General features: G+C 39.2%; 2 protein-coding genes across 2 annotated transcripts; one reads left to right on the top strand and one right to left on the bottom strand.

Annotated features, from left to right (window-relative positions):
- Positions 1-1446: 1446 nt before the first annotated feature.
- On the bottom strand, positions 1447-8695 carry LOC133530182 (zinc finger protein OZF-like). The gene is made up of 6 exons (XM_061868037.1): positions 8302-8695; positions 6491-6629; positions 6201-6272; positions 5579-5647; positions 4604-4669; positions 1447-3617 (listed from the first exon to the last, which is right to left on the bottom strand). Exons 1-6 carry the CDS (start codon positions 8428-8430, stop codon positions 2641-2643), a joined length of 1452 nt encoding a protein of 483 aa, XP_061724021.1. The 5' UTR covers positions 8431-8695; the 3' UTR covers positions 1447-2640.
- A 6341-nt stretch (positions 8696-15036) lies between these two features.
- LOC133530015 (large ribosomal subunit protein mL39) lies at positions 15037-23942 on the top strand. Its single transcript, XM_061867816.1, has 8 exons — positions 15037-15214; positions 15287-15466; positions 16962-17062; positions 17366-17507; positions 18414-18629; positions 20096-20209; positions 21373-21482; positions 23786-23942. The coding sequence occupies exons 1-8, from the start codon at positions 15142-15144 to the stop codon at positions 23849-23851; spliced, it is 1002 nt and encodes a 333-aa protein (XP_061723800.1). The 5' UTR covers positions 15037-15141; the 3' UTR covers positions 23852-23942.
- Positions 23943-24562: the final 620 nt, after the last annotated feature.

Below are 24562 nucleotides of genomic sequence, written 5' to 3'. Positions count from 1 at the left end.
ACCTGTCGCACATTTTTTTTACCCATTATTTAAAATATTTTGAAAATGTCTCCAAAATATGTCGTTAAGTTGGGGATACCAAATAATATTCAAAGTTACTACAATGTCTACCATATTAAAATTAATGTTTCTTTTTGCTGTGCACATGCTTGGTTTAATCAGTTAATAACATTGACATCATAATTATTTACAAATTACTTAAAAGATATCAGAACCGCACTCTGAATATAGCACTAAAATAGTAAAAGAACTACGGAAAGTGGAGATAAGGAACGAAATCTCCATGTACCAAAAAGTGTCATCAAAAAACTTTAAATAGGTGGCGCTACAATACATAGAGTACTTGAACAAAAGAATCAAATCATAGACAGCGCAATTCACTCCGTCAATAACGCCTAGGTTCTTAGCTACTCTAGCGCTACTCTGGAGAGATTTGGAACTATTATTTTATAGCTGACAGGTGGACACTTTTGCAACAGTTCTACCATAAGAGATGCCACTCCTCTTAATTCCACACTCCATAAAAAGAACGTATTCAATTTCAGTAGTATAATGATGTAAATACTACCACAATGGTATCTTTTTAACATTGGCAACATGTGCAAGTGAGCCCACTTTTGCTATCTCAAGTGGACCGTTTTCTCCAATCTGGCACGCACACCTTTCTCTCAGTGACAAGGTTCAATTTAGTATGACAAAAAATAGTAAAGCGTGCTCCACGTTTTTAACTACAATTCTCCATGGCACGCACCCTTTTTAAACCGTCCGCCATTGCATTGCAGTCATGGCATTTACCGGGAATGTAAACCGCGGTCACAGTTTGTCGTAAGTCAAATTATCTCTGTCAATATCTTAACACTATGGGTTTAAGGTAGTGTATTACAATCTGTGCCCGCCCCACGTGACCACTGCCTTACAAGAGAATTGCACACATGGGAATTATATGTATGTAGCGCCTATTCTCATCTGCGCCCGGCGGGAACAGATGGGAATACACCTGTGATGATTCTTAACTAAACGAGGCTAAATTCGTTGACATGGCGGGTAATAATTTTAATAAAACGTCGCTTGATGATTTGTACTACCGTTTATGTCAGTTTTAACACCCTTTGTAATAAATATGTGCAGTTAGAATGCAGTATTTTGTAAAAAAAATATTAAGAAATTAAAAATGTTGACTTGTATGATGTTCAAGATGGCAACATTGCTATATACGGTGGATGATTGACGGGGAGGAGTTGAAATATCAGCGAAAAACGAGAAAATACTTGTTAGATATATTTGTTAACTTGAGATTATGGTAACCACGAATAATTGCAAGAAATTGTTATACTTACCTAATAACAACTTAAAATAAAAGGATTTGAAGTTTTAAACAGAGTTTGGATTTATGAAACAACCGTTACCGTTTGAGGAAAGGACTCAGAGAATGATACACGCACACGGTCGGTTGCTAACTAACGTTTATTGGTCTGCAATATGCACTATACGTATACATACTATACTATATACATACGTATGTAGGTATTTACTTAGAAGTTATAGACATATAAACAAATAGACCCTGCGCAAACAGGCTATACACTACAACAACTAGATACAATATTAATCCTAACACATAGAAATAGCACTGCATTTTTTACTCAATAAAAAATACGCTGCAATATTCATTTTACATATTTTTCGCCAAACTGCATGACTGTATGATAGCGAACGGTAGCACTCAACATTCTTCCTTAATCTACTGTGTAAGGTGTAGGTACCTCCAGAGAGGACGATGGGCAGGACTACGTTTGTATGGAGCAGCGGCCGTCCCGTTTCCTCTTAAAATAATAACGATTGCTATAAAAAAAAATTAATGCTCAAATTTAGCGGTAAATTTAAACTTCCTTTTCCAACACAGTACTTACATTTTAGCCACTTCTCCACGGCTTTGCCGCTAAAATAAGGAAACACATGACAGTGTATACTTGTACACAGCGTATACACACCCAACGCATCTTGTCAGAAGAAAAAGGCGCCAAATAAAAAGAAAGAAAATTAAAGGTACTATCGGCGCTAATAGGGTCTTATAATAGTAATAATCCTCATCCAATTTTTTTCAAGACACATTTGAAAAAGTAGGCGATAAAGCAGTCAAACACCGATAGATTATAACATCGTTGTAACATGACATCACTATTTTTGATCTCACATAGACAATTTACGCACACACTTGCGTTTTTCATTTTTGGTCACACTTTTGAAGTTTAACAGTCGTTCTTGTTCATCCAATTTCTATGCATACAGCATTTCTTTCGTCAAATCATTCATTTGGCTAAAAAGATTTAATAAGATAACGTCTAGCCATTTGACAGAGACAAGATAGATGCGACGACGAGCGAAGCGAGGAGGAGTTAGGTGAACTGCGACCTAATCGTCGTCAGATCGTGCCGCGGTAGCGGCCGGCCAGCGCCAGAAACGACTTTTTTTTGCATCGAATGTTGTTAGATTACAAAAATAAACTTTTTATGTTTCGTATTAGACTTACTAAGTCATTCAGCTACCTAAAACATTGCGTTTTCAAAAGTGTATTTATAAGTTGTTGTTCAAAGACCCAGTTGCTACCCTAGGTTGGAACACAAAACGAATGTTGAGTTGCTAGTTGATCATTCGGCGAAAAAGTGGTTGGGAAATGATATTTGGCGAAATAATTTGCGGCAATGATTTGGAGAGCCTGTTAGAGTGTCTTCTCTTCTGGTGTCTTGTCAAAAATGCTTTCCGACTGCATTTGTAATCACAGTGGCTACACTGAAAAGGCTTCTCGCCAGTATGTGTCGTTTCGTGATTTCGTAATGTTGTCCTTGTTCTGCACTTGTATTCGCAATAACTACATGTGTACGGCTTCTCACCTGTGTGTATCCTCTGGTGTTGTAGCAAGCTTCCCGTCTGCCTGCACCTGTAGTCGCACTCGCTACATTTAAATGGTTTCTCTCCAGTGTGCATCATCTGATGAGATTGTAAGTTTGATTTTCGATAGAATTTCCTATCACAGTGGTTACATGTATACATCGCGCCAGTGTGTATTCTCATGTGCCCATGTAGGTGACCTTTGTGACGAGTTTTATAATCACAATAACTACATTTATGAAAAGGCTTCTCTACGTAAGTCCTCTCGTGTGTCTTCTGGTCACCAGCGTGTATAGCTTGGTGTTTGAGTAAATCACTTTTAAATTGACTTTTGTAACTGCAGTCAGTACAATTAAAAAGCTCGTCTACGATGTGAGTTTTTAAATGAGCCTGCAACCTTCTCTTGTTAATCGTTGTGTACTCACATTTAGCACAGGTGAAATCTGTAACACCATGTTCGATTTTCTCATGCTCTAACATAAGCGATTCAGTTTTGAATGTAGAACTACACAATTCACAGGGGAATTCTTTGGGTCCACTAGATAAGTGAGTATGTTGTATGTGTTTACTTAATATGTACTTGTTATTGAAACGCTTGCCACATTGTTCGCATCCGTATGGTTTGTCTCCACTTTGAACAGTCGCGTCGCCGCGGAGGCGCTCGAGCACCACGGAACAAGGCATGGCGAGCTGTTCCCTGGCGCGGGCGGCGATGCCATCCGAACACGCTGCAACACAAATTAACAAAGTAATTTTAACGATTTTATCGCGAATTTAAAATTTCAACCTTTGAGAGTGGGGGTACTTGATTCTGGCACAGTGTAAAAACTGGGCCGACGCCTTTGATGAGTGCGTAAATGTGTGTGTGTGTGTGCGCGCGCGCGTGCGTGTGCGTGTGTGTGCGTGCGTGTGTGTGTTACGTTATGCTACGTTATTTTTTATTAAATTTACAAACTATATGAAAATCGATTCTTAAAGAGTAAACCCAAAAAAAAAATTAGGACTTGTAGTTCTTGCACTGTACGTTCTCAGAATAGAGGTAACTAGTAATTAGGCAATAAACATTTTTCTAGAGTTTGATTAAACTTTGATAAGGTTTGTTTACTTTTATTTAACTACCTAGAGATGCCTGTTTTGGTTGCCGACAGACGATATAGAGTGCGTAACGGCTCTTAGTAACTTTCGAGATGTCCACAGAAGATATATTAGCCGGGTCCACACAGAGCGAGCATACGCGCGAGCCTAAAGCCTCAATAAAAATCAGATAAAAGAAAAGGTTGGAATGAATTTTGTCCTCGCAATAGAGTCAAGTTTCCATTTATTCAGCAAATAGGCCACAAGGGCACTTTTACACGTCAACATGGAATTTACATACAAACAAAAACAAGCACATCAACAATTAAGTATAAAATACAATTACAAAAAATAACTAAAATAATAATAATAAAACAAAACAAACAGATACAAAAAAAAAACTAAATGACTTTTATCCAATTATCCTTAGAGATGTATAGAGTCTCTAGTCAAAATTCCGTATAATTAAAACATTCATTAGGATAAAAGAAACATACGAGAACCGAATGAGGTCTCACTGTAAAAAAAATAATGTAATGTAATATACTTAATAAAGTTAGCTTAAACAGACCAGTCTCCACAAACAGCACCAGTTCACGAGTATGAGCAGCAAGAGAAAAAATTCGGCCTAAATACTCACCCATGAGCGGTTCATCCTCGGCGCTCGCCCCGTCTCCGGCCGCCTTGTTTAACCGGAGCATGTCATCTAGAGCAACCAACACTACATTACACCCCGTGTTCCGCGCAGTAACGGACTGAGTGAAATTTCTTTTTTGCAATAGTTAAGTCAAAGGAAAGGAACACCTGTTAGATTGAAGTAATACAATACAATACAAATCCTCTTTATTGCACAACCTCTGAAAATAATGTACATGGAAACACATAAAAAACATGAAGATAGAGGTAAACAACAGGCGGCCTTATCGCTACAGAGCGATCTCTTCCAGACAACCTTTAATTTACTTTACTTTCACATTTTTTACTGTTCTTACACAAATGATAACATTAAATACCTTACAAAAGTTCTATGTTATTCTAATACCCATATATTTTGAGTACATAACTTTACTGGGTGATTACATTATTTATGCAGATATTATGAAGGTAAAGGACCTTGGGCAAAATTGGGCCAAAAATCAACAGAGCTGAGAATTAGGTCATTAGATTGGTATCCCTATGTTTTTCATTTCGATCTATAGGTACCAAGCGGAATTCCATTGCAGAACTGAGATATTTGTATTTTAGTCAAAATGTCATTACCCTTATTACCTAGGCAATAGAGTCCACCGCTGGGCGAGCGCGGCAAATGGTATGCCGCGCTCGCAGCGGTGCGCGAACATCTACCCTGCAGCAATTAATTTACTTACTTGGACCCAATTGCCTAGGTAATAGGGTCATGATATTTTGCCTAAAATACAAATATCTTAGTTCTGCAATGGAATTCCGCTTGGTACCCATAGAACGAAATGAAGTACATTGAAATACCTATCTAATGATCTAGCTCTCATTTCTGTTGGTTTTTAGTCCAGGCTCCATACAAAGTTGCCCATGGTCCTTTAACCACTTGCTGGTCTAGTCACATCTTCCAAACCTGTCGTTACAACTAAATACTCACACAATATCTCATCAGGTGTCCCATCGATCCATCCATCCAGCGGCTCCGGTTTGACTGGGGGCTCATCACCTGAAACAAACATTTAGGTCACAAATTATTCGAACCTAGTAACTGGAATGCGCTTCTGTCATCTGTATTCCCTGATAAATATGACCTTGGTCTCTTTAAAGCAAGAGTGAAAAGGCTACTACTGAACCGGTGAGCTCCATCTTAGGCCCTGTCTTCACTTTCCATCAGGTATGACTAGGTTGAGCTGGAGCGAGGCCAGAAGACGAGCTGAAGATAGGAAGGCGTGGGGCGAGCTTGTGAAGGCCCTTTGCACCTCTGGGGTGCTTTAGGACAACAACAACATGACTAGGGCCAATCGTCGATCAGTTTATAAAAAAAACCATTATTATGAACCGAAGCCCCATTAGCAACCAAGTAGTCAGGGTTTGGAAAAAAACTGCCAGTAGATGTGGTCTTGGCCTACAATGTTAACAACCTACACTTAGACAAGCATGTACATGTCTCCTAATAGTTAACAACGAATTTATCTGAAGATCTAGATACAGGCAATATCAGTTGTGCTAACTGCGTGTCAGCATATTAAACACTATTCATTGCAGGGGAGTAGACTAACCTGCTACAGGCTCACTGGTCCCGTCTTCATCCTGCATATCTGGATATTCTGGCTCGACTGAAGATTCATCCTCTAGACCAAACAAATAAGATAATCTTCCTGTTAAATTTATGTTAAAACAGAGATTTCTAAAAAGTCCATTAACGGTAAGATATTGGGCAGTCAACCCTTAGCAGGAATGTATGTGGTGCCGCCATCTAACATTGTAATTAAAATTTAACATTGTTATTCAATGAACTTCTGTATAGAACTGAAATAGAATGACTAAAATTTACTACTTGTTTCTCTACCTTTGACGCTCTTTCCCTGCAGCCGTGCCTGCAGCTCCGCCTGGCTGCGCTGCACTTGCAGCTTGAAGTCCCTCGCGTCTCGCAGGCGGCCCACGCACCCCCAGCAGATGCCGCACGAGCCCGAGCCGCTCAATACCAGCTGCATTTTAAATAATTAATCAAGTGAACTGATAAGCCATACACCACACTCGAGGAGGCATTTTGCGGGCACATCAGTAGCCGGGTCCACACAGAGCGAGCGTACACGCGAGGCAATTTCCGCGTGCGTGTTCCTTGCCCGAGCGCACCGCCTCGGCCGAGGCACGTCCACACTATTGTGCGTGAGAAAATGAGCCATCAATTATATAAAAATGGAATTTAAAAATTTATATTGAGATTATAAAAAAATGTTCCAAAAAAGTCTCAAAAAACAGTTTTTTTTTTTACCTTTCAAATATAGAAAAAAAAATGGTACCATTCCGTTACAATTTATTGAAATATAAATTGTATGACAACTATACACATAAACGCAATATTTCAGGGTCAAAACGGCAATTTCCTTGATCTTCCATACATTTAGGAAAGACTTTTTTAAAGATTTAGGAAAGTTTCAATCGAGTGCGAGCTCACACTTTATATCTTATTTCTGACCTTTGTGTTGCTTAAATGCCCCATATAGACATTTGATCCTCAGGAAAATCTTTGACATTATTTACAAAAAACTGTCAAATAGCCAATTGAAATTACTAATAAAAGATAATTTCTTAGCATGTTTTTTAGTAAAAAAGGAATATCCTTTTGTACAAACATTTTATTAAAGTGGCAACAAGGTCATAGTTTTTTTGGTCTTGAATTCCAGTTTCAAGTATAGGATTGTTTCTAACCAGTGGCGGGGCAAGACCAAAACTTTATGTGGGTAAGGTACATTTAGCGAGGCCCTCTGGTGGCACAAGAAATAACTAACATTTCTACATTGTGTTCGAGATAGACACAAGGCCCCTTGGACTGCGAGGCCGTAGGACGCCACCTCTGTTTCTAACTATAACATCCATCTTTAACTTAGCAAAATTAAATTAAAAACCATGCAGTCCTAAGAGATGCAACGAATATTCGGCCAGTATTCGGTATCCGGCCTATTCGGCTACAATTTCGCTATTCGGCCGAATACCGATAGTGTCATAGTATTCAGACAGATACTGAATAGTACATTAATACATAGATAACAGTAAACGAGGGATAAATAAGGTAACAAACTAGGCTCGAGTCGGTCAGGACCGAAGAACTAAAAGGAATGAAATCCCACCACGGACCGAAAGGAACTAGTTCATCTTAAGCACTCTTAATCAGTCTCGGTCCTTTAATGCAGTAGTTGGAACTGGCACCTAGTAACAAATCGGTCGGGAGCGAATGATCAGAATGAGTCAATGTCAATCTTTCAGACTACGTTTGTATTCATAGATAGTATAAAAACATTAGAAATATAATACAAAATACTTTTTTTACACACATGACGAAAACTAACGAACCGCAATTCAATACGCACTACGTACAGAATAAGCGCAATTTCTATCAAAGACTGCCTACAGCGTGAAACGGTTGCAACTTGCACAGCGCACGCATGCGCGCTTTCGAATTTACTTCATTTTAGGTAAAACTTCTTGCCGAATATTCGGCTATTCGGCCGATGGCTCCGCTGGATATTCGGTATTCGGCCAAGCCACTATTCGTTGCATTTCTAGTCCTAACACTGTCCCTAATAATAACATGATTAAATAAAACGATTTTTAGCTTGTGTAGATTGAGCTACACTAACAACACTATGTCGTACTTACATTTACGTCAAAGCACTCTTTGATCATGTCGGTATATATCTCCGTTTTGCCGAGATATGTGTACGGCGTCGTCAGGTCCTTGTCCGGAGGACACCGCAGGCAGCAGCGACACGCATGCATCACGTCCATCCCGCCAACCGCTACGTTGTTATTGTTTGTATGTACTCGCCAATACACCCGAGTAGGCCTTCCTCTGAGAAACTCCAACAGCGGGAAAGTCTATAAATTATAATTAACAGAAAGTAAAAATTCTAATCACTCTGAAGTGATGCAGCCATGATGAAGTGAACGAGCAGTATCAAAAGTTAATAAAACAATTTAGTTTTGTGGTTGTTTAGATTAACAATCTAACCTCAATCCTATAATAAACACATTTGACAGATAATAAAGGGCGCAAATTTATATTGTATGTCTATGGCGCAAATTGTATGTCTATGGGGCGCAAGCACACCATATTTACATCCACACTTTAGAAGACGATATCAGAACCGATTTCGGGCCCGAGAAAAAGTATTTTTCCGTTTCGCTAAATATCAGCATATCGTTTACAATATTTGAAATAAAAATAAATGGTTGATATGCAAAAATATCATGGCTCCTCTACACGATGGCCCAGCGTCGGCCAGTCCAAGGGACGCATTTATGCGTTAGAGGGAGCAAGTGACATTGCTATCTCCTTCCACCGCATAGCTGCGTCCCTTAGGCTGGCCTACGCTGGGCCATCATGTAGAGGAGCCCTCAGACATTGAACATTTTTGTCAATAAGAGACAAAGTATTTTTTACGTTTCAAATATTGTTAATGATGTACTGATATTCCGTGAAACGAAAACTATTGTCAGGCCCGAAATCGGGAACTGGGCGGCTACCGGGAAAATCGTAATTCGTCAATTGCGGGCATTTTTCTCTGTCACTCTAATTACGTCTTAGTGAGAGTAAAAGAGAAAGATCCCCGCAATTTGCGAATTACGGTTTTCGCGGTAGGCCCCCTGTTTCCTGTTTCAGGCCTGGTAAAGTGTGAATGTAATAGGGTTGTTTCCATCTACAAATCTTAGGGCAGAATTGTATCCCAATAAATTCTTTTGGATTATAAGAACATGTTAAACTACTTTTAGGGGACCTGTAATGACCATATTTTTATAAATATTGAATTTAAAATATCTTTTGGCACACGTCACGTGACCAAGCTCGAAACGACATTGAAGATTCTGGTGACGTCACAACTCTCGGATTGACACTGTTGACAGTTAGGCGATAAACAACAAATGACAAATGTCAGTTGACAGTTCGTATCTTCTAGGTGTGTATGTACTTATGTGTCAAACTGTAAACTGTGACGTCACACAATTTTCATAGAGCGTTTTGGGCGCCAAAGCATCTGTCAAAATATATTTTGTTAATTTAACATATTTAAAGCCGTTTTTAGTATAAAAGTTTAATTCTAGGGCAACTTTTAGTTAATATAGAACGTAATACAAGCGTTTAAAAAAATTGGAAATAACCCTATTGGCACTTCTGTTTACAGCGCATTTATATGGCCGATTTTATCGCTTTTTAAAGTAACCTAATTCTTATTTAAAACTAGAACATCAAAAAAAGCAAAACGAACAGACACAGATACTGAATCAAGAGAGGAACATGTCGAGAACACCTTGAGAACGTTTGTATGTAAAATTGATGTAAAATGACCATCATCCTAGCATCCCCAGCTTCGGAAGAGGCTGGGCTCCTTTATTCTATGGTTATCGATATCATAGCACGTAGAAATAGTGAAAATTAGACTGGTGTAGTTTTGTTAGAGAGCCACTATGAGGGTGGCATTTCTTTAAAAACCCTCAATAAATAAATAACACTTACGCGTAAGTTCCACGCAGTGTCGGATAGGAGTCACAAGTGTTCTCAATTACACTAAACACATCACACACACAAAACAACACTAAATAAATATAACTAACAGTGTTCACTTCTACACTTTTGCACACTGACACATTAGACAGTCAACAAACAGAATAGTCTTTAGTTGCTAGGTAACTTGTTCTTTTTTCAATATCTCCTCTCAACAAAGACCTATCTGTTGAGTTATTTTTCTCAACCTGGGTCTTGCAAGTGGCTTTGTGAACATATCAGCCAGTTGCTCTTCACTGGACACTTTAGCTATGGCAAGTTCTCCACTTGTAACCAGTTCTCTCACAAAGAAATGTCGGACTCGGATGTGTTTCGTTCGACGATGAAACTCCGGATTCTCAGCTAGCTTAATAGCTGCTTCATTGTCCACTCTTAGGCAAGGTATGTGCTTGAGGTCGGTTATACCACCGATGAGACGAGAGAGCCAAATCGATTCTCTTGCAGCCTCGCTCGCAGCTACAATTTCAGCTTCCGTAGTTGAAATAGCTACACTCGATTGCCTTTGGCTGAGCCAGGAAATAGCTCCTCCCGCATACATGCAAAGCACACCACTTGTGGATCTTCCAGTGTTAATGTCTCCTGCATGATCAGCATCACTATAGCATTCCAAATAACCCTTTTTGTGATCTTTATGATACAGTACCCCCAAGTCTGGCGTAAATTGTAAGTACCGCAAAATTCGCTTCAGCTTGATGCAATCTTGATCACTGGGATTTTCTAAACTTCGTGATACTACGCTGACAGCATAAGCGATATCAGGCCTGGTGCATACCATTAAGTAGGCCAAAGCTCCAACCATCTGTCTATAGTTGCTCAGCATGTAACTCCGGTCAACTTTGTCACAAAACATGCTGTCCTTTGCTATAGGCGTCGAGACTGGCTTGCATGCATCCATCCCGAATCTGCGCAATATCTTATGAACGTACGAGGGTTGACAGATTTTTATATCATCTCCTCTGGTTTGTATCTCTACTCCTAAGAAGTAGGATGCTTCCTTTGTCGTTATCTTGAAACGACCAGAGAGCTCTTTGACCAGTTCGTCTATTAGCTCCTTATTAGTGCCAGCGACCAAGCCGTCGTCAACGTATAGAGCTATAATAAGCTTTCCAGAACCCTTAGTGCGAGTCAGAAGGCATGGATCGGCGACACTTGTTTCAAAACCAATCTCTTTGAGGAAATCCAAGATACATCGATTCCAACATCGTGGAGCCTGTTTCAAACCATAGAGGCTTTTCCGTAAAAGGCACACTTGACCAGAGCCATCATCATAGCCTTCTGGCTGTCTCATATAGATTTCGTCATCCAGAGAACCATACAAGAAGGCAGTTGCAACATCGAATTGCAGCATTGCCATTCCTTCACTTGCGGCTACGCTAATAACAGAGCGAACCGTCGCCATTCTTGTAACTGGACTGAAAGTTTGCTCGTAATCTATTCCTCTTTTTTGATAAAACCCTTTAATAACAAGTCTGGCCTTGTATTTTTCCACAGAACCGTCAGGGTTTAACTTTATGCGGAACACCCACTTACAAGGTATTGCTTTTCTTCCTTTCGGTAAGTTTTTCAGTTCCCATGTCTGATTTTCATTCAATGATGTCATTTCAGCATCCATAGCTGCTTTCCAAAATTCTTTTTCTGGGCTCAAAATGACGTCCTTTATAGAAGTCGGTTCCTGATAGTCAGAGTAGCCCATCTCTGCGTTCATAACAAAATCTTTGAATCTTTCAGGAGGGCGAAGAGTAGCACGATCTCTTAATATCATTCTTTCCGGTACCTCAAACTCTGTGCTTAAATGTTCTTCATCTTGGTTTTTTTCCAAGCAACATTTCTTCCGTAAATTTCGATCCTTGCTCATCGTTTGAAAGTAACATTTCTTCCAGATCTACTCCTTGCTCTTCGTTCCTCTCATCCTCCTCTAATTCAACAGATTCTTGTTGAACTGGCGCTGGTAACTCTGGTAACGCATCTTCGAATTCATCTCCGCTAGCGGTAGGAACTTCAGGATAATCTACACCTTGGTCTCCTCTAAGACCAACCTCGTCACGCTGTATCACAGGAACAACCATGCTGTGATCTTCTTCAACGCCAAGTCTGTTACGTTGTTCTCTATCCTGGTCTAGCTCGTTTTGCGGTTTGTCGACAGATTTACGTACCTCCTTATGAAGAGGAATCTGGAAGTCAGTCGTTTCTTCTCCTCTTTCCGTGTCGTCTGAGTCTATTTTTGTTCGAATAGGTCTTTCGTCAAAAATAACGTCTCTTGACCTTACTAAGGAGTTCGTACCTTTGTTCCAGAGTCGGTAGCCATCATCGTTGTCATAGCCAATTAAGATGCACTTTGTTGCCTTTTTATGCAGTTTCTTCCTTTTCTGCTTAGGAATATGCGCATAACACGTTGAGCCGATAACCCGTAGGTGTTTTATTTGAGGCTTTTTACCAAGCCACAGCTCGTAAGGTGACTTTACTCCATCTTTGGTCGGACCTGTCCTATTAAGAATATATACGGCAGTACTCACCATTTCAGCCCACAAAACCTGAGGGATTTCGTCGTGCGCGTGCATCATGGCTCGAGCTGACTCGACTATAGTCCTATTTTCTCGCTCGGAGCATCCGTTTTGTTCAGGAGTGTAAGGCATAATTAATCTTTGCTTAATTCCACTTGCCTTCAACAAATCCTTCACTCTCTTGTCATCGTATTCACGACCATTGTCACTGAGCAGCTCTTTCACCGTATGTCCAGCATTCTTAGCTTCAGACAACATCTCCTTGAGCTTTTCATATACGTCCGATTTGTTCTTCAAGAAGTATACATACCGGTAACGTGTACATTCATCCTTGAATAAAACAAAAATATCGATATCCAGAATTGCTTCTTGCAAATGGACCACAGACATCAGAGTGCACCCGTTCTCCAGGCATAGTGGCTTTTTCACGAGTGCCAAACGGTTGTCTATGCGCTTTTCCAAAAATGCAACCTTCGCATAGCTCTCCACTCTTCACAGTCTTGACTCCTAATTCTTTTTCAATCAGTGTCTTAATGTGATTTTTGTCTTGATGTCCCATACGCTCGTGGTACAATTGAAGCACGTCTTTATCCTCAACAAGGTTTAAGTCAGCAACTGGCTGTATGGCTTTACAATCCAATTTGTATAGCCCTCCATATCTTTGCCTTGTTCCTGTCATAACAACCTTCCCGTTGATAGTCATGGAGCACTGTGTAACCTTTGACTCAAACAGGCTATTTGTATTCCTGTCCTGGGTACTGAGCACTGAAAAAAGGTTTTTGCTTATTTTTGGTACATACCACACGTCTCTTAAGTACAGGTCATGCGTCTTTTTATTGACCGTGGCCTTCACATGAATTGTACCTTGTCCCACAGCTCCAATGACATTACCATCAGCTGTTGTGACGGTATGTGGTTCTCCAAAGTGCTCAAAGTCTGTATAAAGGTCACTGCGCATAGTGACATGGTGCGTAGCCCCGTTATCTACATACCAGCCCTCACTATCTGCGATAGAGTCAATCGAGCTCAATGTGAGCAGCATCATATTGGTGCTTGTTGACTTCTTCTGAGTGTCCCTCTTTGCTTGCGTCGGACAATCCTTCTTCAAGTGACCTACCTCTTTGCAGACGAAACACTTAAATTTACTTGCAGGTTTCTTTGCATCTTTCGATGTGTCTCCTCTGGCTACCTTCTTGCCGATTCTCACAGTCAATGCCGTGCCGCTCGACTCTCCGTGAGTATCCTTAGCGAGAAGCGCCTTTTCATGTGCACAAAGCTGGCTCGTAATGTTTTCCACTGTCCGATCTTTTTTCGCCATCAGTAGCCAACTCGATCTGAAGGCGAAAAAATTTTCTGGTAGAGTGTCCAGAATCTTGCAGATCAATAATACCTCAGGAAGTTCTGCTTGTTTTTCTTTAAGGAGTTCCTCTTTAAGTCTATGCCATAAATTCTTTAGTTTTGACACATGAGTTGCCATGTCGTCGGAGACTTCCTTTTTTAATTGGAAGAATTCAAGGCACAGATCATATAACCGATCCTCATTAGCACCCTCATATAGCCTGTGGAGTTCTTCCCAAACTTCCTTTGGTGTTGACAGCCTTATTACTTTGCCGAGTGTCTCATCAGTAATGTTAGTTGTTATCAAAAGTAGGGCTGTACTTTCCAACTTTAAAAACTCTTTTATTTCCGTGTTGTATGTTGCCAAAGCAGCAGCATGAGCAGCTGGCACAGCAACATGAGCAGCGGCATTTGCCGCATCACCTTCGCCACTACCGACCAAGGGTCTAATTGGCCTTTGTGTGTTGCCCTCCACAATATCCATGAGTCCATGACCGCGGAGCAGCGCTAGCATGCGGTATTTCCATGAAACCCAATTGTGGTCGTCTAGTTTGGTGATCGAAATTTTTGACAACTCCATTTTATTTTCAAATTTCCGGCAGCTGGGCCCGTAACCACTTACGCGTAAGTTCCACGCAGTGTCGGATAGGAGTCACAAGTGTTCTCAATTACACTAAACACATCACACACACAAAACAACACTAAATAAATATAACTAACAGTGTTCACTTCTACACTTTTGCACACTGACACATTAGACAGTCAACAAACAGAATAGTCTTTAGTTGCTAGGTAACTTGTTCTTTTTTCAATAATAACGATAAAAAAAAAAAAATTACCACTAATGTTGCCTTTTGAAATTGAATCGATTAAGACTTACTCGTGCTCAGTTTGACAATGGCGATATTTACCGGTTTTGAACGCTACTAACGCCAGAATGTGTTTGAGTCGAGTGAAAAACTGCTCTTATTTACACATTTCAATTTCTTAAACTCACGTCTTAAACGTCATTAAAAAGATAACCTAAAAATATAACCTTAAAAAAAACATTGTACCTTCTTCAATATCTTTATTTATAAATAAATTAAAAGCATAAAAATGAAACGCCACTTTACGCATTTATCACGAAATATATTACAAAATAAATGCAGTAACACATTTTCACAATCAAGTAAGATGAGCACCGTAATTTTCTCATAGAACTTTAAAAAAAAATTGTTATGTTTACTGTTGATATTTTCAGGATATTTAAGTACACAAGCGGCGATAGAGCGTCGTCATCATCTTTTTTCACTGGAAAAGAAGCGTCAGTTGGATAATGTGGGCCGCATTGAGAAGATCGAAGTCAATTACAAGGGAGTTCCCAAAGATTGCACTCTTATTATGAATAAAGACATTTCGACTCCTCATGATTGTGCGAAACGTAAGTATTTTATAACAATTGGTATATGCACAAAAAGAAGTTATTAACCTTTTGAACGCTTTACGTCTTAAACCCAAACATCACTCAAACGCCAAGCTTACTTTAACAGCAGCCGCCATAACACCTATAGTTGTCATTGGCGCTGTGGGCACGACTAGTAACAACGCCAACATAAAAATCAAACAAACCAAAATTATTATTTTTTTGTTGAAGTAAATCATGTCAACATTTCATTACAAGTTTGAGAAAAATATTATTATTATTATTATTATTATATAATTATAGGCGAGCAGCTATTTAGCTGATGAGCCTATGTCACACAGTGTCCTGTATTATACAGTTCAAAGTTTGTAAAGTCGTATCACATCACTAAGTAACATCAGTCTAACTTATTGTTTAAAAGCCACTTGTCCAATCTGTTTTTAAAAACATTGACCGAGGGAGCAGTTACAACACTATCCGGTAAACGGTTCCAAGCCGCCACGACACGGTTGGACAAAGAATGATATGCAGCTTTAGTAGTAGTGGGAGTGCGAACTATTCTTAGGCTGTGACCTCGGGTCTCGCGGCTGATAGTTCTCTTGTTGATTATATTGTGAATGTCGGGGAGGTTGTAACCGTGGGTAACAATCTTAAAACACTCGATAAGGTCTCCTCTCGCTCTCCTGGCTTTGAGTGTGGGCAGCTTCAGTACCTTTAGCCTTTCTTCATAAGGTAGGCGTTTGAGCTTAAATGGAATCTTGGTGGCTCTTCGCTGCGCACTCTCTAAAAGGTCAATGTCTTTGACAAAATAGGGATTCCATACTTGGAAAGCATATTCGAGCAAAGGGCGGACATATGTTTTATAAATTTTGATAAAAACTTCAACAGATATGCATTGGAAGGAGCGTTTTATAACATACAAGAACGAATTTGCCTTTTTGACTATATTATTTATGTGCTCACTCCACTTCAGGTTATTTGTAACTGTCACACCGAGATCCTTTTGAGACGTCACCGCTGCAATTGGCGAGCTTCCTATCGTGTATTGGACCATAGGGTTTTTTTTACCAAGGTGCAGAACTGCGCATTTGTTAACATTTAATTTTAATATCCACTGCGAAGTCCACTCCGTTAACCGATCCAAATCAGATTGCAGCTGACCAGAAGAAACATTAGGGTTAGTGAAGAACTTTCCATCATCTGCAAAGAAGCACGATTCTGACTCTATTAGTGCTATTAAGTCAGTCACAAATATTCCAAACAGAGTCGGAGATAAGACAGATCCCTGAGGTACTCCACTCAGCACATTTAGTGGTTGAGACAGGCAGTCACCGACTCGCACACTGAAGGTTCTGTCTGACAGGTACCCTTCTATCCATTTTAGTAGCTTTCCACGGATTCCAAAATGATCTAACTTCAAAAGTAGTCTCTGATGAGGAACCTTGTCAAATGCACGTTCAAAGTCTAAATAAAGAATATCTACTGGATAAATATCATTATGGATTTGTTGCAGATCTCAGTGAGTGGCACGCAGAAAGCAGCGCGCTGGCACTTCTCGACGGGGCCGTGCACTGGGACATGCACAGACCTCTAACAGAGAACTGCACGCTTGAAGTACGTACTTTTCATCATCATCATATTAGCCCTTTATCGCCCACTGCTCTTTTTTAGTACACCACTTTACGACTACGACTTTTCAAAAGTAACCAGGCTTCGATGACATTCCTTTTGAACGTCACCATGATGTCACGTGTCCATCTTACGAATTTTCAATCTGACGGTCACGTGACACCTGATGCAAGTTTAACATTTTTTCCCCATCACAAAAAGTGCATAGCGCTGCTAAAGAAGTTTTCACTTCAAAAAGTGAGAAGAACGGAATCTTGGCGCGAGTCTGACTCGCATTTTCTCTTTCAGTTCCAGACTTATAACAGTGCAGAGCCTCACCATGTGAACAAGGCGTTCTGGCGCACCTGCTCGTTCCTGCTGGGCGCTGTGGCTACGCGCGCCTTCAAGGACAAGGTCGAGGTCAATCTCCACAGCTTCCCGGGGCCCGACAGTGAGTAAAGATATTAAAATCTTCAAATAAAAAATATGTGTACAACTTTAAATAAAATGGTCCCTAAAATTCGTAAAAAAAATTATGTGAAAAAGTAATATGACCTTGACGACTGGTCTGGCCTAGTAGTGACCCTGCCTATGTAGCCGATGGTCCCTGGTTCGAATCCGGGTTAGGGCATTTATTTATGTGATCAAAGATAATTTGAAATAGAGGTGGATTGTCAATTAAAATTTTGAAGCCGCAGTAAACTGCCATCTTTCGTCACATGATTAAAACTTTTAGAACGCCATTTGACTTTGATAGTTATTCTTTCACTTATATGCCTTACATTTATCAAAAAGTGGCTACAATTTTTTTTTGACAAGCCACATCTATTTTAAATTCTCTTTGGTGTGATGAACACAGATATTTGTTCCTGAGCCATGGATGTTTTCTATGCATAGAAGTATACAATATAAATAATAAATATTATAGGGACCTTCTTACACAAATTGACTAAGTCCCATGGTAAGTAGTTCACGCTTAGTTCCTTCAAAATAAAACTTAAAAATTGGCTCGTCAAACAAAGCTTTTATAGTTTTAAAGAATTTCTAGATTATAAAGAATAGTGTAATATAATTAATTAATTTAATTTAATCGTTTAGTATTAAATTGATTGAAACTTAATAGATATAAGATGTGTATATTCTTGAAATTGTGACCTGTAATATCTTTTTACCAATAAATTATGTCTATGTCTATGTCTAAGCTCACGAAGGCTTGTGTTGTGTTGTGGGGTGTATTTATTTATATACGTCTGTATATCGTCGCCTGGTACCCATAGTACAAGCTTTGCTTAGTTTAGGGGCTAGGTCGATCTGTGTATGATTATTCCCAATATTTATATTTATTTTATTTTTTCAGTCCGCTCGGGTTCGTTCATATACGACGTAGCCCTCTCCCTACCCTCCTGGCAACCTTCCCCTCAAGAGCTCCACACGTTGACCGCGGAATACGTGTCGTTCTGTCGTCGCGGAGATCCTATAGAGAGGCTGGAGGTGTCTGAGGACCTGGCTCTGGAGATGTTCGTGGAAAATGAATATAAAGTCAAGCAGATACCCAGCATTGCTAAGGATAACGGTGAGATTACATTAAAGTATATAATAGACCGTGTTTTTTTAAGCTCCGTTATTTACGGAGTATGGCTAATAGCACAATCGGAATAGGACCAACCTCGAAATCTTTGGAACAGTCCTGACATTTGGTATAATATATATGAATTAATGACATACAACACCCTTTTAAGTAATTATCTTAACAGTATAATAAATAATAGTGATAGTTCAATAGTAAATACAGGGTGATTCATGAGACGTGAGCTGGACTAAGCCTACACAATCAGTAAATGTTAATGAATCGTTCACCATTATATTTAAGTAAAACAATCACGCTTTTTATCTGTTATTTAACTTTTTCTTAAGGACAAATTTGATTATCTACAATCATGGACACCCTACAACACTTAATTAACAAAGATAAAACCTCTTTAACCGTTATGACAGCACTTTGATTATGAAGTAAATAAAATGTCACACTTGAGTGAGATACGATTTTATAAAAGTAACCAGACTCCGATGACATTCAATTTGTCACTTATTATGGATAAAACAAAGAGGGTGACCATACATATCGTAAATAAAATAAAACTCTTTTTTTTAACAGTAAAAATTAAATTAACGTTAATCTCACAAATACTGGTACGAAACAGTTGCTGATAATTTACCGAATATGCAGGCTTAATCCTGCTCACGTCTCCTGAATCATCCTGTATATATGAACATATATAATACGGGTAGTTGATACTTGCTAAACTATAAAAAATATTGTCACAAACAATAATTGATATTGTATACATATATAAGTAAGCGATATGAGTACCCAACCAATTGAACCATTAAGTCTAAGGAGAGACTTTGCCTCCTTGTGTGTGTTCTACCGCTTGTACAATGGGCTGTGCTCTGAAGAATTGTTTGACATGATGCCCACGGCTACTTCCTATCACCGCACCGCTCGCCGTCGGCAGGGTGTTCCTCCTCACACCCTAGAGCCTAAATGATCGCGCACTGTGCGGTTTAAGAGGAATTTTCTCCCGCGGACGCTTCGGCTGTGGAATGAGCTCTATGCAGTATGGGGTTCTTCAAAAAAGGAGTGTACAGGTTTATAAAGGGTCGGCAACGCGCATGTAACACATCTGGAGTTGCAGGCGTCCATAGGCTACGGTGACTGCTTACCATCAGGCGGGCCGTATGCTTGTTTGCCACAGACGTGGTATAAAAAAAACCAACCAACCTTTGCTGCATTGCTAGAAATAGCGGTGGTTTATTCCCTGATCCCTATTAGAGAGGTTTACCTAGGGCTCAGGACACTATTCCTAGGCTATCTAAAAATAGAATACTCCTAAAAATGCAATACTCTTCTACTATGTAATAAGCTGCAATTTTGATACCTAAATAAATCTTTTTTTTTTCAAAGGCTCTATGCCCATAACAGCTACAGGTACTTGAGGTATCTGGTGTAAAATTAAAAGTTATTTATTTTGTCCGCAGGCAAGGTGACGCTATACAGAGTGGAAAAGCACGTGGACATCTCGAAGGGCCCGCTCATAAATCACGCCGCGCAGGTCGGCCGCGTTGCCGTCACCGCTGTACACAGGCTAGAGGGTGAGACTACATTTACATCATACTGTCATTCGGGGTGAATAGGGATAGCGGGGGTGAATAGGGACAAAACTTGAGATGAGATTTACCTGATAAATTTCTTAAAAACTTGCAATTGCCCCCCTAGAGCTAAACTTTGGATACGATGGTGTTAATTTTACACCCCTAATTTACAATATTCTTACACACAATGTTTTTCATCATACTTACGAAGAAAAAACTAAATTTTAAGCGCAATAATTTCTTAAATACGGTGACATTTCAAACATTCGTCCGCCATATTGGCATTTTTGACAGGTTAGGCACCGAAGGCACAGACCTATCAGACCTATTCAGCCACGATAGAAAATTGTGTAAAATTAATTTAAACGGCTATTATATTAATGTCATTAAATCTTTTTGATCATAAACAAAAATATTAAATTAGAAACGTCAGTATTTTAAAAGTAAACCTACATGGTTCGTATGAATTAGTGACAGAATAAAATAAGTTTTTGGCAAATATTAAATTTTTGGTACAAGCTTTTATCGCTAACTGTACTTTTTTTTCCATAGGCAACTAATACTCATCGAGACAATTCTAAAAACCCCAAACACATTTAGGTTGCGTTGTTTTATCAGAGTTCCTATGGCTACCTCCTGTCTCCATCATCAGATCAGCTCGATGGTACCATAATATTGCATTGTCACCCGACTTACATATGTATGCAAATTTTCACCTTCATCGGAAACCGGGAAGTGGGTCAAATTTAACTTGCAGGATTTGTCCCATACATACTAACAGGGCAAGTTAAATAAAAGCTTGTAAAAAAGAGCTATATCTCCCTAGGTAGTTATAGCTGTGTACCAAGACCCCAAATGAAGCTGTGAGACCTAGGTTAAGATGTACTAACACTAGTATTGTAAATCTGTATATAACTAACAATCTATGGGTAAACTGGCCTGAAATAAAGAAATTAATTAAAAAAAAATAGCTTCTCTTTCACACTCCGTAAATCTTGCGAGAACAAAATAAGGGCTTTTGTCCGTTAGTACACGTGAAATTATATCTATTTCGAGCAAGTGTGATGAAAAGTTAAAACCCGTAGCAACGGATGCTGTTCCGAATTGCGGAAAAGTATGACAACCGGTTAACTCCCGTCATCATACATGGCCGTCTATTCCAGGTGCTCCTGATGCGCCGCCGCTGTACCGGCTCCAGGGCGTGGCGCTGCCCGCGGGAGTCATATTAAACCACTTCGCGTTCAGAGTGCTCACTGAACGCGCTAAGAAATTGGTAAGATTTCGCATTATACTGTATTTTTCTTTAAAACGAAAAAAATTTGTCGAAAAGTGTGTTAGAATCTGGCGAATGCATCGTGCGTGCAGTTTTCTGTTCGCGCTTTCGTAATAACACAACGATATTTGAGCTTCTTGAGAGCCAGAAGCATTTGTTTTGTTTTTGAATCCTTTACTATACAGGGTGTCCCAAGAATATGGGACATCAAAGGAAAGTACCTGAAATATAAGCCATAGGATATTTTGCTAGACGGAGACTGTATTTTATTTTCAAAACTGAGTAATACTGCATTCAAAGATTTAAATAAAATAAGTTACTTTGTCTGGAAATCGAACTGACTCAAATGTAAAAAAAAAAATGCTGTATTTTTATGATGCCAATCGAAAGAATGCATAGAAAATAAGTCATCTCGGAAATATGATATCGCAAAAGAAATTAATAGAGTAACATTTTTAATTAAAATGTCAAAATTCGGTTTAAAAAGTAAGCAATTTACAATTTTTTTTAATGCTTTGAATGCAATATTACTTACTTTTAAAAATAAAATAAAATCTTCTTTCAGCAAAATATCCTATCTACGATATTTAAGGTACTTTCCCTTGATGTCCCATAGTCTTGGGACGCCCTGTATACGTACTCAATATTAGTTTAGAATAGATTGTGGAATATGTTCAAACATTAGGTTACAGGGGTAGGGGGTGGGGGTGGGGTGGTTAGGGAGGGAGGGGGGATTAGGGCTTAGGAAGAGTTAAACAGTATGATTTAAGATTCTTTTTTTATATACCACGACGGTGGCAAACAAGCATACTGCCCGCCTGATGGTATGCGGTCACCGCAGCCCATGGACGCCCGCAACCCCAGAGATGCCACATACGCGTTGCCGACCCTTTAAAAACCTGTACACTCTATCTCTCCTCTGTGTACCTCTGTGTCTCTCTACTCTGTGTATTCTTATCTATGAACGACAAATATAAAAATTGTATGACTAAAAAATTAATTGTATAAAATGTTACTATAAATTGCTTCAAATTTAGATGACGTAACAGATATTCCAAATCATCCTTTTTACGAAAGTCGTTCCAAAGTCTTACAGAACTAAGTTTGTAGCCATTGTTCCTTTTAAAGTTTTTATCTAAAATCCATTTTTACTATAGTATTTTTCAAACAGCACGAGTACGGTGACAAATGTCATCTCCATACATTTTATAATCTTAAAACGCAAAATAGTATATCTTGATCAATAAGACTTTGGGAAAGTTTATTAACTTATAATGTATTACCCCCCGCCCCTTTTCGACCCCCTCCTCCTTGTAAACGCCTCACGTAAATAGGCGGGTCCACACAGAGCGAACAGCCTCGGGAGGAAATTACCTCGCGAGGCAAACGCCCGGCCTCGCGCTATTCAAAATGGCGCCGCACGCACTGCAGTGGCTTGCGTTTATTTTATTTTTCTATTTAATTACTTAAGGACACGACAATTTGCGACACTCGTTATTATAATTTTTTTCCAACGTTCTCATGTATTGACAACTTTTAACGGAATTACTAACAAAATAACCACGCGCACCATGAACAAACACGTCTACACATGCAGGCGCGCGGCAAAATATTTTATTTCATTATTTTTTTATTCTTATTAGTGATGTTATGATTTGACAATGTTTAAAATTCACTACTTAATTATTTATAATAGTGTCAGTTAATAATTGTTTTTAATTGCACTATGTTAAGTAACATATTGCACTGTATGGGTCTTGTTATCCGAAATAAATGATTTTATGATTATAAACGTCTGAGGCGCCTTTGAGCATGCCGAAAAACCGACACCGAGCGACTCGGCCAAGGTCGCACGACTGCCAGTGTAACTGGCTGTTTTGTGCGCGAGGAAATTGCCTCGCGCGTATGCTCCCTCTGTGTGGACCCGCCTGTTAATGAACGTCTCCTCGTTAGAATGGCATGATACATGGGCGCAATACTCGAAATGCACATAAGCTCGTTGCTATCAGCTTGCCAAGTCCTCGAAACTGACTCATGTGACGGGCCCCACAGTATATAACCATCTACCAAAAAATATAACTGAGGCCCCTAGCGTAAGCAGCTTTAAACATCGCCTAAGAAGTTGGCTTATTGAGCGCCCGTTCTACAATTATGACGAGTTCATAATGACCAATTAATAATTGTGCTATTTACTTTGATTACTCTATATTGAAAGTATATTGATATTTTTTCATTATTAGTGACATGTAAATTAGCTTTACAAATAAATGATTATGATTATTATGAATGTGCGTTGGTTGCAGAGCCCGGCGCGCTCGCCGCTCGGCCCGTGGCGGCCCGCGCGCGAGCCGGCCGCCGCGCGCGCATAACGATGTTACTTATTATTAGTTCCCTACTGTATCCATATCCATACATAGCTAGATTTGTTGTAAGAAATTATACAATACTGATAAAAGTTAACGTGCTGTTTTATTCTAGCTAGCGTGACTGCTATAGTTATTGGCCCTACCATATAGTTCGTTTTTTTAGCAAAAAGGTAAACAACGCTGCGTTTTTTTTTTATTGAAAATAATACGCACCGTCAAAATTTAAAGCAAATAAATGATTGCAAAAAAAACAAAAACAAAAAAATACTTAATCCGGTACGTACCCGGCCGGTTGAATAGCCAACGATACGTAAAAATAATTGAAAACGCTTTAAAAAAAATGTATTACTTATGGAAACAAAAGAATGTAAAAGATCGTATATGATTTTACAGTACATATGGGGCTACTTTATAGCACTAGTGCGAGAAGTAGCATATTACGTTACTGTGTCGAACATTTAAAGGGTTGTACTGTAAAACGTTGTACGATACATGTGCGAATAGGTAATTCGCAACTCGTGTCGATTTAAAACACTCCCTTCGGTCGTGTTTTAATTTATCGCCACTCGTTTCGAATTTCCTATTTTTCGCACTTGTATCGTAATGTACTATATTATTGCTACGTATTTGCTGTGAGTTATTATTGAAAAGTGATTTTTATAAAAAGACATGTCAAGATAGCTTACCTTCTGTCTAGTTCTAAAAAAAACTTAA

Source organism: Cydia pomonella, chromosome 22 (assembly GCF_033807575.1).
Source record: "Cydia pomonella isolate Wapato2018A chromosome 22, ilCydPomo1, whole genome shotgun sequence".
NCBI classification, from domain to species: domain Eukaryota; kingdom Metazoa; phylum Arthropoda; class Insecta; order Lepidoptera; family Tortricidae; genus Cydia; species Cydia pomonella.
The sequence above is the reverse complement of the archived record's forward strand: the minus strand, read 5'-3'. Positions and strand labels throughout refer to the sequence as shown.